This window comes from Callospermophilus lateralis, chromosome 19, assembly GCF_048772815.1.
Source record: "Callospermophilus lateralis isolate mCalLat2 chromosome 19, mCalLat2.hap1, whole genome shotgun sequence".
Classification (NCBI taxonomy): domain Eukaryota; kingdom Metazoa; phylum Chordata; class Mammalia; order Rodentia; family Sciuridae; genus Callospermophilus; species Callospermophilus lateralis.
In genome coordinates, this window is record NC_135323.1 from 32,342,339 (window position 1) to 32,357,820 (window position 15,482).

A 15,482-nucleotide genomic window follows, 5' to 3' on the forward strand; every position below is an offset into this window, starting at 1 on the left:
ACCTGTAAAATACCTCCAGTATCATAAAGTGTCTAAAGTGCTACTTAGCAAACAAGCATGAATAATACATGCAGTTACAATGAAGTAAGGTGATGAACAACTCTTCAAGAAACTGTTTACATTAGAAGCAAAAGGTAATGCAAAAGAGCTGACACATGAATTCTTCCATCTGCCTACACTTACTGTTAGACAATCCCCATATTTGCAGTTATTTCTCTGATAATTCTAAAATGCAAAAGATTTCTGAAGTTCTTGCTCTAGGTTATATAGGAGATGTTCCTTCTATATTGTAGAAGGAAATGTTAATTGGCAAATGTATTCAGAGAGAAATGTGACAACACACTGGAAGATTAAAATCCATACATTCTTTCTGAACTAGAAGTTCTACCTCTAGAAAGTGGTCCTACAGATAGATAAGGGAAATTACAAAAAAGTTTTTTGCTGCATCATAGACTAATGGTAAAAGATGAGTCCAATTAATGAAATATTATGTAGCCAAATAACACAATGAAGAAGCACTTTGTGCAATCACATGGAATGATGGCATTAGTGGGAAAACCAGGAACTGTGTGTATATAAGCCTCCTTTTGTGGCAAACAAAAGAATATCCACATATTGTATGATACATGTAAAGTATCTCTAGAAACATCACAGGACGCTGTTAACACTGGCTGATCTCAGGGAGGGATACCCAGCAGAAGGCGGCCAGGGAAGGAGACTTGCTTTTGCATTTTGAGTCAGACAAATGTAGTGCTTATTTAAAAATAATACATTCATAAGAATTATTCATAAATTTTTCAAGTTCTATAGAGTACTGTTGTTTTTGTTTGTTTTAGTTACTGATGGAATTTTATTTAATTTATTTATATGTGGTGCCTATATAAATATATATATTTATTTATATACCCAGTTCCTCCCATATGCAGGGCAAGCACTCTACCATTGAGCTCTAGCCCCAGCCCCTAGAGTACTGTTCAAACACATTTGACTTACCATCATCTGATCACAAAACTTATCATTGAAGGAATTTGGGAAGAGCCTCGTAACCGAAGTCAGGCGATTTACAACATTCAGTGTCAAGCTTCGATAATCTCCCAGCATCATCAATAGAGGTCGCATATGTGTATGAATTTGATCTACTTCTATGGTAGCACCTTCTAAAAACTGTGGAAAAAAAAAGATTTTATAACAAAAAATAGGCAACAGAATACTTCACAACAGAAGGGAACTCACATTCAATTCTGCATCATCTGTTTTCCCTTGGAAAATGGAGAACCAGTCACATATCTAACCATGTGTCCTCCAGAAACTGATGGTGGAATGAAGACCCAGCTGTACTACACTTCGACTATGAGACTGGAAGGACACTACCATCTAATGTGCGGTAATCAGACAGGCTTCCTTTCAGGTGTACAGAACGAGGTACACATGCATACTCTCACAAGCACACGTGTACACACGTGTGCACACACAAGCACTCACCTTCCTCATACAGGCCTCTCCAGCCTCCTGGAGCTCACTGTTGGTGGAATTAAGGGCTTTGAAGAGTGCAGCAATGATTTTCTCCCTGGACTGAGGAAGGTAATTACAGGCAGCAAGTGCATCTGTAGGGAGAAAAATCAGTACAATTTCATTATTAATCTGAAAAACACTGGAACAATTTTCTTCTGTAAAGGATCCTACCAACTATGAACCACTAACCCTCTTTCCTAGTATCTGGTCTCAAGAAAAACAAAGGATACATGGTCTTCCAGCCACATGGTCAATGCTGTCTAGGAGTGAAGTTAACAGCCCTCCTGAAAGACCACAGTAAATCTTCTGCCTCCAGATACCCTGCTCCCAGTCAGGCATGGTGGTGCAGCCTGTGATCCCAGTGACTTAGGAGACTGAGGCAGAAGGATCATGAATTTGAAGCCAGCCTCAGCAACTTAACAAGGCCCTTAACAACTTAATGAGACCTTGTCTCAAAATAAAAAATAAAAAAAGACTATCGATCCCAATGCCAAAACCATAAAGCAGATACCCTTCTCCCAAAACATCTTCAGAGTTTCAGTGCAGCTGTCACATCTGAGTTTCAGAGAGCATGGTCTCCAGAGCATGGGTGACAGGGAAGAAACGCACATGGCCTGACCACTCAACTACCAACGTTTAATCAGGCAGCCTCTGTTCCCTGCCCCAAGTCTGAGGGTTAAAAGCTTTAAGCCTTTGAAAATGGAAATAGTCTTAGAAAAGAGGACACATCTCAACACATAAGAGGCATCCTGACAGAAGTGAGGAGCTGCCAAACAGCTCCCCCAGAGTACTCCATTACCTTTGGTGATTGCCAAAGGGACAATGGCAATATTTTACTAAGTACATAAGAAGCAACAATCAACCAACTTTAAAAAGCTTATATTGTCTATTTATTCAACACACCAAAAAAAAAAAAAAAGAAGAAGAAGAAGAAGAAATAACTGTTTATATGTACAATGGTCATTCAGTACTGATCTAGGTTTTCCTAATACTTGTACTAAACAACAAAAACTAATACTCCTGGTGAAAACTCTGAAACTATAGAATTCTTAAATGCTGAAAATCTATAAAGGTAATAGGGTACCTTACTATTTACTCTGATTCTGATGAAAATGTCACTATGGACAGTATGACAATTCTTTTAAATGGAACATTTGATTCTTAGGAGAATTATAAAGAGCCTACTGCACAGTAAAATCCACAGACTATTTGATTACAAAGTTTCTTAAATCCTAACAATGCATGCAATCTTAAGATATCTCATAATGTAACTTGATAAACAGATCCCATCTTTAAAAGATCCCAAAAGCCAGAAGCATCAACAATAAAGGCCACTGTCCCCTTTCCTTTTATACCCTGTAACTTGTATCACATTTATATTCACTTACTTAATGCTGCAATCCGTAAAGGTACAAGTGACGGAAGGCTTTTATAGCAGGGCAACTTGGTTAAAGCTGAATCCTCAGCCTCACACAAATTCAACAGCTGGAAAAGGTCAAACAATTGAAGTGAGCCCACTTCTCCTGGAAAGACACGGTGACCTCACAAATAACTGAACATGGTCTGCCAAACACACCAAAACGCAACTAACTATGGACAAACTAAACTAATCCTAAAGAAGCTACTGTGCTACTCTATTCTAAAGCAAAGCTGAATTAACCTCATGAGTGAAATAAATTCTTAGACATGTCCTCACTCACTCTGATACCATGTTTTTTTGTTTTTATTTTTTTATTTTTAAATAACAGAGGATGTTTATCTAACTGCAAATCCCAGATGGCAGGTTCGTCTCCCCTTGGTTCAAAGCTGCCTGCCCTGGGCCCTGGGAAAGCACTCAGAGACATGGGACATAATGCAAGCATTTGAGTGGTCACTTTTTTTTCTTTTCCAGCACAGAAGAACATAATGAAGGAGGCTGAATGTCACTGGGAATACCAGCAGCTATCCTTCCAGACATGTTGGCATACAAGTATATATTTATGTATCTAATATTTAAAATAACATATATGTATATATTGTTCTAATACTATTTCTTCCCTCTCTTTATTTACATCTTAGAAAACTAATATGGGTTTTTATCATATTTTTCCCTTTAAGATTCCTACCTGGTAAAAGAATGAAAGCAGCAGGAAAGAACACATAGTGAAACACTTCCAGTCACCCACCAAATTCTACTCCCCAGAGGAAACCACCAAGTCCTTGTATGACCTTCAACAATCCTCTCCCATATGAGCGTGTGCATGTGTAGGTGTAGGGGCAAGTGTAGAATATATGTGTTTTGGGTAACTACAATACAAACCAGAGTTCCAGACATGGTCATACTCCAGGATCACCTGGGAGACTTTTAGAGAGCAAATTCCCAAGTCTCACCCTGATCTACTGAACTTGGGTCTCCAGGGAGAGGACTCAGAGCCTATACTTTTCAAGTGATTCTCCCATATTCTGGTGCAGCTGGAAAACTAATGAACATTTAGAAAACTAATTTAATGTCCTCAATGCTACCAGACTCTGGTTGTAGGTTTAGTGAGTCTTCTATGAATGTTATACTATGTCTGAATCCAGAACAGGCAAGGGAAGTTGTCCTCCCACTTTGCAATAACTCTTTTATGAAGGATATAAAAAGGTGTAAAAGACCACAGTCTCGTGCCCAAGCAAAAACAGAGAGCTTAAAAAAAAAAAGAAAGAAAAACCAAGAGGTAAATTTTTATAGTTAGACATTCAGGTTTAGTATCAGGAGGAATTTCTTCTTAGGATTTCTGCCTTGGTTTACTCTATAATGCCTGCAAAAGCAAAATTCATGTCCTATGAAAATTTCAAATTGGGGCTGAAAACCAGACTGTTATTATACTCTTAAGAATTAAGTCTTATAATTTGACTTTATCACAGTTTAATTTCTGTTCATTACTAATTCTCTATTTAATTATCACCTCACAGTTGAATGTTTACATGACAAATATCTAGAAGATGCATGTCTGGGTCAAGGAGCAAGTCAAGTCCACTAAAGGAAATGAGAACCTGGCCAGGGAGTGCAATGGTTGGGAACCATGCTCTGAAATATGACTCTTAATTCAAATCTAAGTTCCACAGCTCACCTGCTCTGTGGCCTTGAGCAAGTAACAAACCCTCAGACTCAGCGGCCATATCTTCCAAATGAAAATCAAAAGCATCTATGCCTCCAAGGGCACTGTCAGAGCTAAGTAAGGGTGCTTATGACATTCTCAACAGCATATGGTACATGGAAGTGATCCCTAAGTTCGATAATTTGGCCCTTGCTCTGGCTGGCGTTATTCTAAGACCCAATGCTACAAGAGTGATTAAACCAGGGGGTACAGCTTTATCTCTAAAGCACAACTGCAGAGGCCCTAAATTAGAGCAAGGTTCCCTATAAGACTAACAGAGTTCTAAGGACTCGGGGAACAGCACCATTCTGCTGAGCATCTCTGGGCACAGTGTCTCTTTCCTACCAGATCCCAGCTTTGACACACCTGCTCAGAGTGTGGTGCCAGGCTAGGGCTAGTTACCTGAATTGCTCTCCGAACCTTCTCTGAAGGCTGCCTGACCAGTCTCTGCTTACAAAGACAGGCTAGCAGACCCATGTCATCACCATCTACACCACTCCGCACCACCACCCCCTACCTCTGTGTAGAACACCTTATGCTCCACCACGTTAAGGTCCATCGTAAAGAGCCGGGGCTGCAGTGTGGTACAGAATGTGTTCCCTTCCATCAAGCCAATCTGTGCATTGGCAGGCTGGTGTCGGAGCAAGTGCTTCTTGGGTGGGACCATGTCCTGGAGGACCTAGGAAAGCCAAAGACAGGGTATCACTAACCAGATGCCCCCTGAAAAAAAAAGACGTCTTTTCACTATTTATCATTATATTCCCCAATGACCACTTTGAAAGCCATGGCAAGGTGAAGTTACTACAGGTGCCCTTTACTGAGAGTGGGAGAGGATGTGTTTCACGTTGTTAGAGCTGGTCACAGACCAGGGCAGGTCTAGTACCTCAGGCTCCAGAGTGACCCTTCTTAAAACAAAACTATCAGATAGTGCTTCACAGACTCAGGAAACAAGCCTTCTGTTCACTTGACACTAACAATTACTGATACCATCATAAATATTAATACACCATTATTTGCATACATCAGATTAAAAAGAACATGTGCAATAATAGTACTTTGTGACAAAGACACAAAATTATTATAAACTGAACACTATCAACAACTCAAAACTGAAAAAAAATTATGCTGGTTCCAGCATCAGAAATCTCACCTCTTTATGGGGTTCCATTATCACTGTCACACTTTTTCCAGTGACCTGGGCCAATACCTGCAGTGAATGCATAGCCTGTTTTCTCACAGTGGAGTTTGGAGAGGTGACTTCTCGAACCAAATCGTGGGTCACGTGGTGAAAAGACTTCTCCTGAGCTGCCACAATCTCTTCCGCTCTCTCCTCATCTTTTAAAGGTGTCGCACACCTCATCAGGAGCTGCTCCAGGGTGGTCTTTGCCATGGCGACAGCTCCATTGGAAACCTGTGGATCAAGGAGGCCTTAAACACAGAATAAAGTGATGCTGCCCACTTCCCCCACCTTCTGCCATAAATGCTGTTCCTGGGGGATCCGCCCCTCACACCAGCCACTTTAAAAGAAGCTTCTTCATGTCATCCACGTTACCTCCTTATAGGCAATTCCTACTTGTCATTCAGAACAGAAAATGCGATCTAGATAGGACCCTCCCGTTTAACAAAGAGAAGCTGAGGATGCCTGCCACATCCTGTCTGCATGAGCTAGAGCTGCTCTAGGGTTCGTGAAGGAAGCAACACCTGTGGGAAGCTGCCGATGCCTACAATATCCCATCTGCATGAGTGAGAGCTGCACATGGGCTTGTGAAGAAGCAACCCCCATGGAAACCTCAGAGTACACAGGAAGCCCGTGCTCCCCCTTTCAGAGGCACTCTGCTCTGTGCTATTCTTAATGTAGCAAACAGGTATCTGGGTACCCAGAAATAGCCTGAGTCAGAACAGTCCCTTTATTAAAGATGCTGTAATGAAACTAAATATCTAAGTTCCCACGTTGGGATGAGAGCATAATGCAGAACTGTCTTAGACCAACTGCACTCTGGGCAGAGCAGCTTCTTGAAAAAGAGTATGGCAAATTAGCTTTGGGGACACCCATCACCTACCTCTCCAGTTAAGTCCATCATGACAAAGAGGAGAGCCTTGAGGAAAGTCTGCTGGTTCTGCAGAACCCACGTGAGGGGGAGCCGCTCCATGAGGAATTTAATAGACACCACGCCCCCCAACTTTGCATACCAGGCCTGTTCATAGCAGCAAGCGCACAATCGCTCCACAATATAGGAAAACAGGGGCAGCTGACACGCCTGGAGAGAGAAGCAAACAACCCGTAAGGTGTCAATGCAATTCTTAAACCACCAGCTTCCTGAACCTCCTGCCAAATCATCGACACTCGGTCCGTCCTTACCCTCTCTTTTGAGCCTAGGATAATACTTGCAACATCAAATATCACAGCTAAGGCCACTTCCCCAATTTTGCACAGTTCCTTTTCTTCATAGGCCATGCAGATGGCTATCGCGTCAATTAGAACCAAAGGATCCATTCCTTTGGACCCATTCTCTTCACTGTGAAACATAGCCGTGCTGGGCTGGCTGCCCACCTGGTAGCAAGGCAGCAAGAAGGGACCTGAAGGAGAGAGGGCAGGCGTGAGAACACATGAACACTCTTGGCCCTTAAACTGCAAAAGGACCTCATTTCCCTCTTTTTTTTTTAAGTTGTAGTTGGACACAATACCTTTATTTTATTTATTTATTTTTATGTGGTGCTGAGGACCAAACCCAGTGCCTCGCATGTGCTAGGCAAATGCTCTACTGCTGAGCCACAAACCCAGCTCCTCTCATTTCCCTCTTGACATTAAGAATTCAATGAAAGCCAGCATGTACCTTAAAACATCTCCTCTGAACTGCAATTATTTGTCATTAAGTGGTCTAATTCACGCGAAGGCTATCTTTCTAAATATTTTTCATGATACACTATTGTATTCCAATTTTGTCAATCATGACTCAGAAAAGTATTAGTTTAAGATGAAGAACACAATTTTTTTTTAAAGTCACCCGAAAGACTAAGGAGCCCAGCCTGGGAAGGATTGTGCTGTGCTGTGGATACTCCTGACAAGTAACAGAAAATCAACAGCACTCAGCTATGCCAGAGGATACACCTACTCAGAATAGTCTGCCAAAGTAACTGGCAGTTAACACCTGGTGGTTACTCCAGTTGCTAACTTCCAATACTAGGCAAGATCAAACTCAGCAAGATTTGTTTTGCTGGAAAGACAACGTAAACAGAAGAAACCCCAAGAAACAACTGAAGTGTTCAATTGTGTCTTACTGACTGTTCCAGCCAAGAAGGGAGAAAAGGGGGAACGTTGTGCAGCGTTCCTAAGAAAACTGCTGGTCAACCTCAAGAGGAAGGGTTCTGAGGACCGACTGAAGCAATGCTTGGCCTGCAGACTTAATTACTACTTGTGGGAGGAGATTAAAAGATAATTGAGTATGTTTTCAAAAACACAACAACTGGCAGGGCCAGAACATTTCACTGTCATCATTTATAATGGATCAGAAATAAAAATGATAAACAATCACTCCTTCGCCACCAGGTGTTTGAGAGCCACTGAAGCAGAGGTGAGCAGCCATTCCAGGTAGGAGAAGCAGCATGGGTGCCCATGGGGACCAAAAGAAGCACCCAGTGGGAGAGCAGGGTGGGAGAGCAGGGTGGGTGAAGCCTCCACTTTCCACCAAAAACGAAGGGTCTGAAGATTCAACTGGATGTATTTTACAGACAAAATCTGGCAATGCCTTTAAATTGTCACGTGGTGTCCACCACCAAAATACCAATAATCTTTACCACAGAAAACAAAAGCTAAAAATTGATTACTCAGCTTCTCTGAAACAAAACATTCTGACCAATTTTTTCTGTGCCAACAGTTCCCTACACTCACCGCACTGCTGGGCCACTGCCACCATGGTATAGTGGCGAATCAAGCTGGCTACAAAGGGCAGGGCACTGGGCCGCAGGTCTTTGATGACAGCAGACATGAACGCCCCTGTCAGAGCCTGCTCAAACGTCTTCCGGGCTGGAGTGTCTTGTGCTTTGTAGCGGTGCGAGATGATGACATTGGGTATGGCTTTTTCTGTGAAGCTGAAAGACAAAATTAAATTCATCATCACAACCTCCAGCTCATTTTGAGTTGATGAATCCACTATCACTAATTTCTTAATTTTCAACCTGCCCAATTCCACCTTCTCTGGATAGGAGTGATGAGTTAATTTCTTTCTTTGACTTTAGCAACACCTGGTATCAAATGTGAACTTCATTATCAAAACTTATAGTCAGGACAGGCATGGTAGCACACATCTGTAATCCCAGCTGCTTGAGTGGCTGAGCAGGAGGATGGCAAGTGCAAAGCCAGCCTCAGCAACTTAGAGGGGCCCTAAGCAATTTAATGAGACTCTGTCTCTTCAAAAAAAAAAAACAAAACAAACAAAAAAAAATCTTAAAGTCAATGCATCACAAGACATATATTCTACCTAATATGAGCACAAGACATGAATCAGAGGCAAATTAGAAAAAGACAACATATTCGCTATTTTCTATTTTAAGAAAATCAATGTTTGATTTTGAGCTTTTATAATTAAAAGTCAAATTCTAAAAAGTAACTCAAATCAATGATCAAATCAACATGAAAAAAAGTCATGAGTTATGTGTAACCACACGGCTGCTGATGTGTTGAAAAAATAAATAAATAAGTAAAAAGGGCTGGGCATGGAGTACAGTGGTAAAAGTTCTTCTGGATTCAATTCCCAGCACCATAAATAAATAAGCCAGCCAACCAGGATCTAAATGCCCCAGTTGCCTGAGTCCCATAATTACCCCCAACTTGCTTTTCCCTAATATACCTGAAAGTCCAGTAAATGGCAACTGTGACTGAAGGCAAAAGAGCCTATGGTCAGCCAGAGGAAGCTGGAACCCATCACCTACCCCCCACAACACTAGGAGCAAATGCTAAGGCCCTGTCTGCTCACAGCAACTTTTAAGAAAGTCAATGTTTGATTTTGATCTTTTTTGATCTTTTATAATTAAAAGTCAAATCTTAAAAAAGTAACTCAAATCAATGATAAAACAAACAAAAAAAACATGAAAAAAAGCTATTTGACTTATGGGAAGCTCAGCCTGGCCCACCTAGCTCTCCTCCTCACCCCGTACCTCCCTGCTGGGCCCAGCTGAGGGCTTCTGTCCTGCTTCCCGAATCCTAAGGTAGGCTTCTCCTGGACTTTTTCACAAATTTCTTCTTCCCAGTTACTAAGTATCCCTGACAAAATATGGAGGACCATCCAATATACAATGGATGACAATCTATTAAATAAGAATCCAAGAGTCCACACTGCTATAAATAAGTATTAGAAGAGGAGGAAAAGTCTAAGATTAATCACCGCCTGGAGTGGGGGCAAGAAAGGGGGGTAACCAAAATGGGCACAAAGGATCTTAATAGGGAGATGAGAGAGGATCCAACATGGCGACGGGCACAGAGAGATCAAGTCTCTGACCTCTTCAGCTGCACGGGCATAGGGAGTTGTAAACTGTCTAAAGGCTGTTTGCTCAGGATCACTAGGCAATGCTGAGCTGACGTGGATCTGGGGCGAACAGTCTGGGCCTCTCAGAACACACACCAAGCCTGGATCGGCTGCATTCAAGCTCCTGTTCGCCTGCTTCTTGCAGCCAAACTTCTATGACTCAGCACTAATGACCCCACCGAAACAACTGGTCGGCCCTTCTGAACTTACGGAGGTAAAAGCCAACCGAGCCTTCACAGGCAGTGGCCACAGGATTGAAACGGGGTGTGGGAGAGAGTCAGGACCCACCCGTTGCATTGGTCACCCAGCAAAGGGAACAAACTGTCACCATTTGCATGGGATACCACCATGGCAGAGAACTGACATCACCAAAATGTTGGGGAGGAGACAACTTCATTGAAACCAGCGGCGACAGGTGTGTAATCCCCTAGCCATCCCTCTCCACACAGTTATACTCCCTGGCTGGGTGCTGAGGCTCTCAGTCGCAGAAATGTGACACCCTTCTTAGGTGCAAGGGTCAGTGTCTCGTGCATGGGTGTGTCTTGCTACAGCTCCGTGGGTGAAGCTACGCTCACCTGTTACTTTGTAATATAACCCCTTGCCCAGTTTAGGATAGAATCTTCCATGGAAGTGCCTTGTGTGTGTCCCTTTCTCTTACTGTGCCCTTGGGTGTGGCCTACCCAGGTGTCAGTCAACCTGCTGACAGTGGACATCATGAAGATACTCAGCCCCCTGACCCCTTGCCTCATTTGAATAGCTTCCCTCAATAAAAGGGGTCAGCGAATGCTCTCACTCTCTTTCTGCGGGCCCTTAAGGTCAGAGGAGCCATCACTGCAACCCCAAAGAAAAAGGTATTTGTGTCTCTTGTGTGGTTATTTTGTGCAGCCCAGTTAGCCCAGTTTAACTGGAGTGACCCCTGAGCCTTTTAGCCGCGAGAACAGAAACCCAACAAACTACAGAGACCCAAGCAAACCCGCACGGAGGCTCTACAAAATAGCTGCTTCTATTCCTCAAAAATGTCAATGTCAGAGACAAAGCCAAATAGTATCTGCAGATAATTATCTATGAATTAATTCTTTAAAAATTTATCAGGAAGGCTATCCATGACACCACTATCCTTTTGTTTTGTATCTGAAATAGATCTTGATACTAAACACTTAGCTTCTTTAATCCAAGTCAGTCTTGCCAGAAGCTTTTCAGTTTTATTATTCAAAGAACCAACTTTTGGCTTTATTGTACCACTTGACTGCATGTGTTTCTCTATTTTGTTCATTTCTTTTTTTTTTCTTCATTTTTGTCATATGTTTTCTGACTTTTGAGATATAACATATATGCCACAGCATTCATTTTAATTAAGAGTTAAGTTTTAGTAAGTGTACAGTCACACACACCATGATGATGATCCAATTTTAAAACATTACCCTGTCAATCTCTTCTCCTGCCCCTGGGCTACCACTGATCCGCTCTTGCCTTTTCTAGATGGTTCACACAAATGGACTCACACACATGCCATCTTGGGTTTGGCTTCTTTCACTGAGCACACTGCTTGTTGAGGCCTGGGGTAGTATTTCACTGGGTCCATCATCCGCATTTGGTTATCTATTTGCCAGATGATAAACATGCATTGTTTATACTCGACTGTGATCTTTAAGGCTTCAATTTTCATATCAGCTGCATTCCATTTACATTTGACTACATATTATCATTTTCTTAGTTCTATTCCTTCTCCCCTCTCAGATCTTTCAAAAGAAACTTTCCTTCTGCCTTTAGAATGTGTACCTTATATAAAGTGTTGATAGAAGGCTTCCACTTTAATTTGAAAACACCCTAATTTCACCCTCCTTCCCTGGTTGTGTCCCACCAGACACGTGACTCTAAGCTGGCAGCTGCTCTCTTCCAGGCTGGAGCCCTGTTCGGGGGCTTGCACAGATGCCAATCTAGCATTCACTTCAAGGTCATCATTTTGTTCTGCCAGCCCTTAGATCTTCCCTTTGTTTCTCATTTGTAGCTGGTAATGCATCTGTGTGTGGCTTTTTTTTTTTTTAATTCTGTTTTGGATGCACTCATCATATTGAGTCTGTGTTCACTGTTTAATTTTTCATCAGTTCTGAGAATTTCCCAGCCATTAGTCTCTCCCTTCTTGTGAGACTTCAAGCAACTCTGCTGTTTCACTCCATATTTCACGTCATCCTTCTCTTTTGAATTTCCCATCTTTTTCTCTTTGGCATGCACTCCAGGTATCAAACCCAGGTCCTTTCACATGCTAGGCAAGCATTCTACAGCCCCAGACACTTTTCTTCTTATCTCAAGAGTCTCTCAATGTAACTTGCGGTTTATGCCTTTTATCATTTTAAATGTCTTGGGCATAGATATAACCTAGTTCTCATGACCCTAACACTGATGTCCCCACAGGTCTATCTCCGCTTTAGGTGAAGCTTACTGGTGCTCACTTACGTTGCTGTATTTCCTTCTACACTTGCTTGACTGCTCTCTCATCGATGCCCTTTTACAACCTTTTCTATGTTCAGCACTACTTTTGATGCTGTAAGAAATGTGAAAACATATGGGAAACTCTGTTCCCTGAAACTTAACAGAGAAAGACAATACACATCCAACATCTCAAAATGTCTTTAAGTAAAGGTCACTCGAAATCTAAAGTGATAAGAGCAAAACACAAACATCGAAACAGGTCTTTGGAGAAAGATCACTATGAACTAGAAAAGTGGAAGGTCCACTGAGAGCCTCTCATACACAGGTGCTATGAATACAACTGTGAGCAAATGGGAGGGAAAAAGGATCTGCCCCTTGATTTCTTGAGGCTCAACCCACTGTAGGTAGCAATAAGACCCACAATGAAAGTAAATTAGAGCAGAGATCAATTCTCATTCCCAGCACCCAAATTCTTTCCATTTTCTCTATAAGCCAAAACAAGCACTGCCAGAGTGCTTCCTGACTTAAAGATGCATGCTCCCAACTTGAGAAACCTGGGAGGTCCCCTCCATCCCAAGTCCTTGCAGGAAGATAACTTTGTTACAGCAAGCGAAACACTTACTTAGGATGTGCAAGCAGCTGGTAGAGCGCGTGCTTGTTGTCCTCTAGGCTCATCATGGCCACCAGGAAGCACTTGATTACCTCCCAAGCCTGCCTCCGGTAGTAGGGCTCCGTGTTTGCACTTTTCAGGCAGTCCAGGGCAGTTTCGATGGCCTATGACAAAGCAGCACAGAAACTACCTTTTGTACTGAAATTACATGATTCTGAAAAGCTTTCACTGAAAACACTGGTAGTACCCAAAATTACCTTAGGGCTTATTTCTTTCTTTGAAAGAGAGCACAGAGGGCTAATATAGCCTAGCAAGCACTAGCCAAATGAAAGTTCTGGAAATGGTGAGTGTAGTAGTATGAAATAAGGAGTTGCTTGGTTCAAACTAACATGTAAGATGGAGTTTAATGATTTCACATCATTGGGAGATTACAGAAATTTTAAGTGAGCTTGGGACCTTATGGCAATCTGCTGGGTCAAACTAGAGTCTGTGCCATCTGTACTTGTTGAGGTCCTAATGAAATTCTTGAACCTTCTGCAAACTACAGCCTTCTCCATGTCTACGTTCACACCTGAAAGATGGCTTTCCTAAGCTTTTACTTTACTAAATTCCCTCTTTAAAAGAGAAAAAGGTTGCATCTATGTTTTCTCCCAGAAGACCAACACAGACAGCTACACACACACACACACACACACTTTAATTCCAAATCATTTCAGTTAGGCTGTCCAAGAATTTGCCAGCACAATCATAAATTACTACTACTACTACTAATAATAATAATAATTCCTTAACAGGCAAGACATTAACCTTAATGATAATTACATACGTGTGAAAGCCAGTAAGGAGACAGCACAAGCTATGTTTTGGATAAAGAATGGGAGAAAACTAGGTACTAGGGATGACAGACAAGTATGGAATCAACTTGGTTCTCAATGGCACTTGAAATAAAGCTGGGGGGAGAGTCAAACAGGCCAAGAGTTCAAGGGCAAGGTGGACTGGGTTTCACTTCCTGGTCTTCAGGAAAGTTGGAAGTGCTCAATGGTCCGAAGTTCCTGAGGCAACACCTTCCACTGGCTTCCCAAAAACCCCCTCACCAAATAAGCAGATCACCACATGGATCTACTCTAAATTAGAAACTGCCCCCTCCCAAAGCATGTCTTATTCACATATTTTAAATAGAAGATTGTGGTTTACATATTTTAAATAGAGATCAACATTCATAAGACATAGTACTTCTGCAAAGCTCCCAAATACTTTCAACTTTACCTTCTCCATAGGGAGCTGAAGAGATGCTTTACAATCAGAAAACTCCACAGTAATGCTGGGTCCTTGAACTTCAGTGACAACATAGTGCAGTTTCTGGGATTCCTTTAACATCTTCCTGTTACTGCCACCAAATTTACCAAGTACACGGTAGGCCACGTGGGAGATGCTGTCGGCAGGATTTCGTAAAGTGCGCCACAAAGCCTAAAATCCAACATGTTTCATGAAGTATTTGAAGGTAACAAAATTCCAAGTCAGAAAACATGACATTGCAATAATTCTGCCCCTCAAACATGGTGTCCCCTTCTTGGGGGAAATCATTATTATTAGTCTTATATGTCCTCCTAGAAAATTCTGTCTTTACAAAAAGATACATATATAAATATGCCTCATGCTCCTGTATACACACAGTGGGGCAGTATGAACACTCAGGTGCTCAAGCAAGACAGTGAAGTGACACACTATCAGGCACAAAGTGGGTGAGCTCTCAAGTGTTTTTCTTTGTTCTTACTAGACTTTTATAACTTGTAAGTAAATGGGTAAATTATTTCATACATTTAAATCTTCCATTAGGAAGGAAGGTAAGGAAGAAAAAACAGATCAGAAGGGTTCCTAAGTCCCAGGACTACAGGGAATAAATTCAGGTGCACACTTAGAACATGTGCACTTAGCCAGGCATGGTGGTGCACACCGTGATCCCAACAACTCAGCAGGCTGAGGCAAGAAAAGCCAAGTTCGAGGCCAGCCGGCGCAACTTGGTGAGACCCTGCCTCCAAAAAAAAAAAAAAGAAAAAGAAAAAGAAAAGAAAGGGGAAAAAGGGCTGGGGGTGTAACTCAGTGCTAAACACTTGCATTCTAGGTGCAAGACCCCAATTTCCAGCTCCAGGACCAAAAAAAAAGAGGAATAGAGATAATAGAGATAGAGAATACCCACTCAACTGTCCCAAGCATTCAGTAAATTTCCCCATGTTATTCTCACCTAAATTATCTAAATCCCAAAAATGACCATAGTTCACAGTGAAAATA

At 42.0% G+C, this 15,482-nt stretch overlaps 1 protein-coding gene across 4 annotated transcripts in view; it reads right to left on the minus strand.

Moving 5' to 3' along the window:
- The window catches only part of Trrap (transformation/transcription domain associated protein), a 111,891-nt gene that overhangs the window by 62,537 nt on the left and 33,872 nt on the right, over positions 1–15,482 (minus strand). For 3 of the 4 annotated variants that reach the window (XM_076840750.1, XM_076840747.1, XM_076840748.1), the window contains exons 21-30: positions 14,460–14,660; positions 13,206–13,357; positions 8,521–8,720; positions 6,991–7,208; positions 6,692–6,889; positions 5,782–6,042; positions 5,149–5,310; positions 2,901–2,997; positions 1,483–1,604; positions 994–1,164 (exon numbers count right to left, since the gene is read on the minus strand). In XM_076840750.1, coding sequence (XP_076696865.1) covers positions 994–1,164; positions 1,483–1,604; positions 2,901–2,997; positions 5,149–5,310; positions 5,782–6,042; positions 6,692–6,889; positions 6,991–7,208; positions 8,521–8,720; positions 13,206–13,357; positions 14,460–14,660 — 1,782 coding nt within the window. The remainder of the gene's footprint in view (positions 1–993; positions 1,165–1,482; positions 1,605–2,900; positions 2,998–5,148; positions 5,311–5,781; positions 6,043–6,691; positions 6,890–6,990; positions 7,209–8,520; positions 8,721–13,205; positions 13,358–14,459; positions 14,661–15,482) is intronic. The other variant, XM_076840749.1, reaches the window with a different exon arrangement.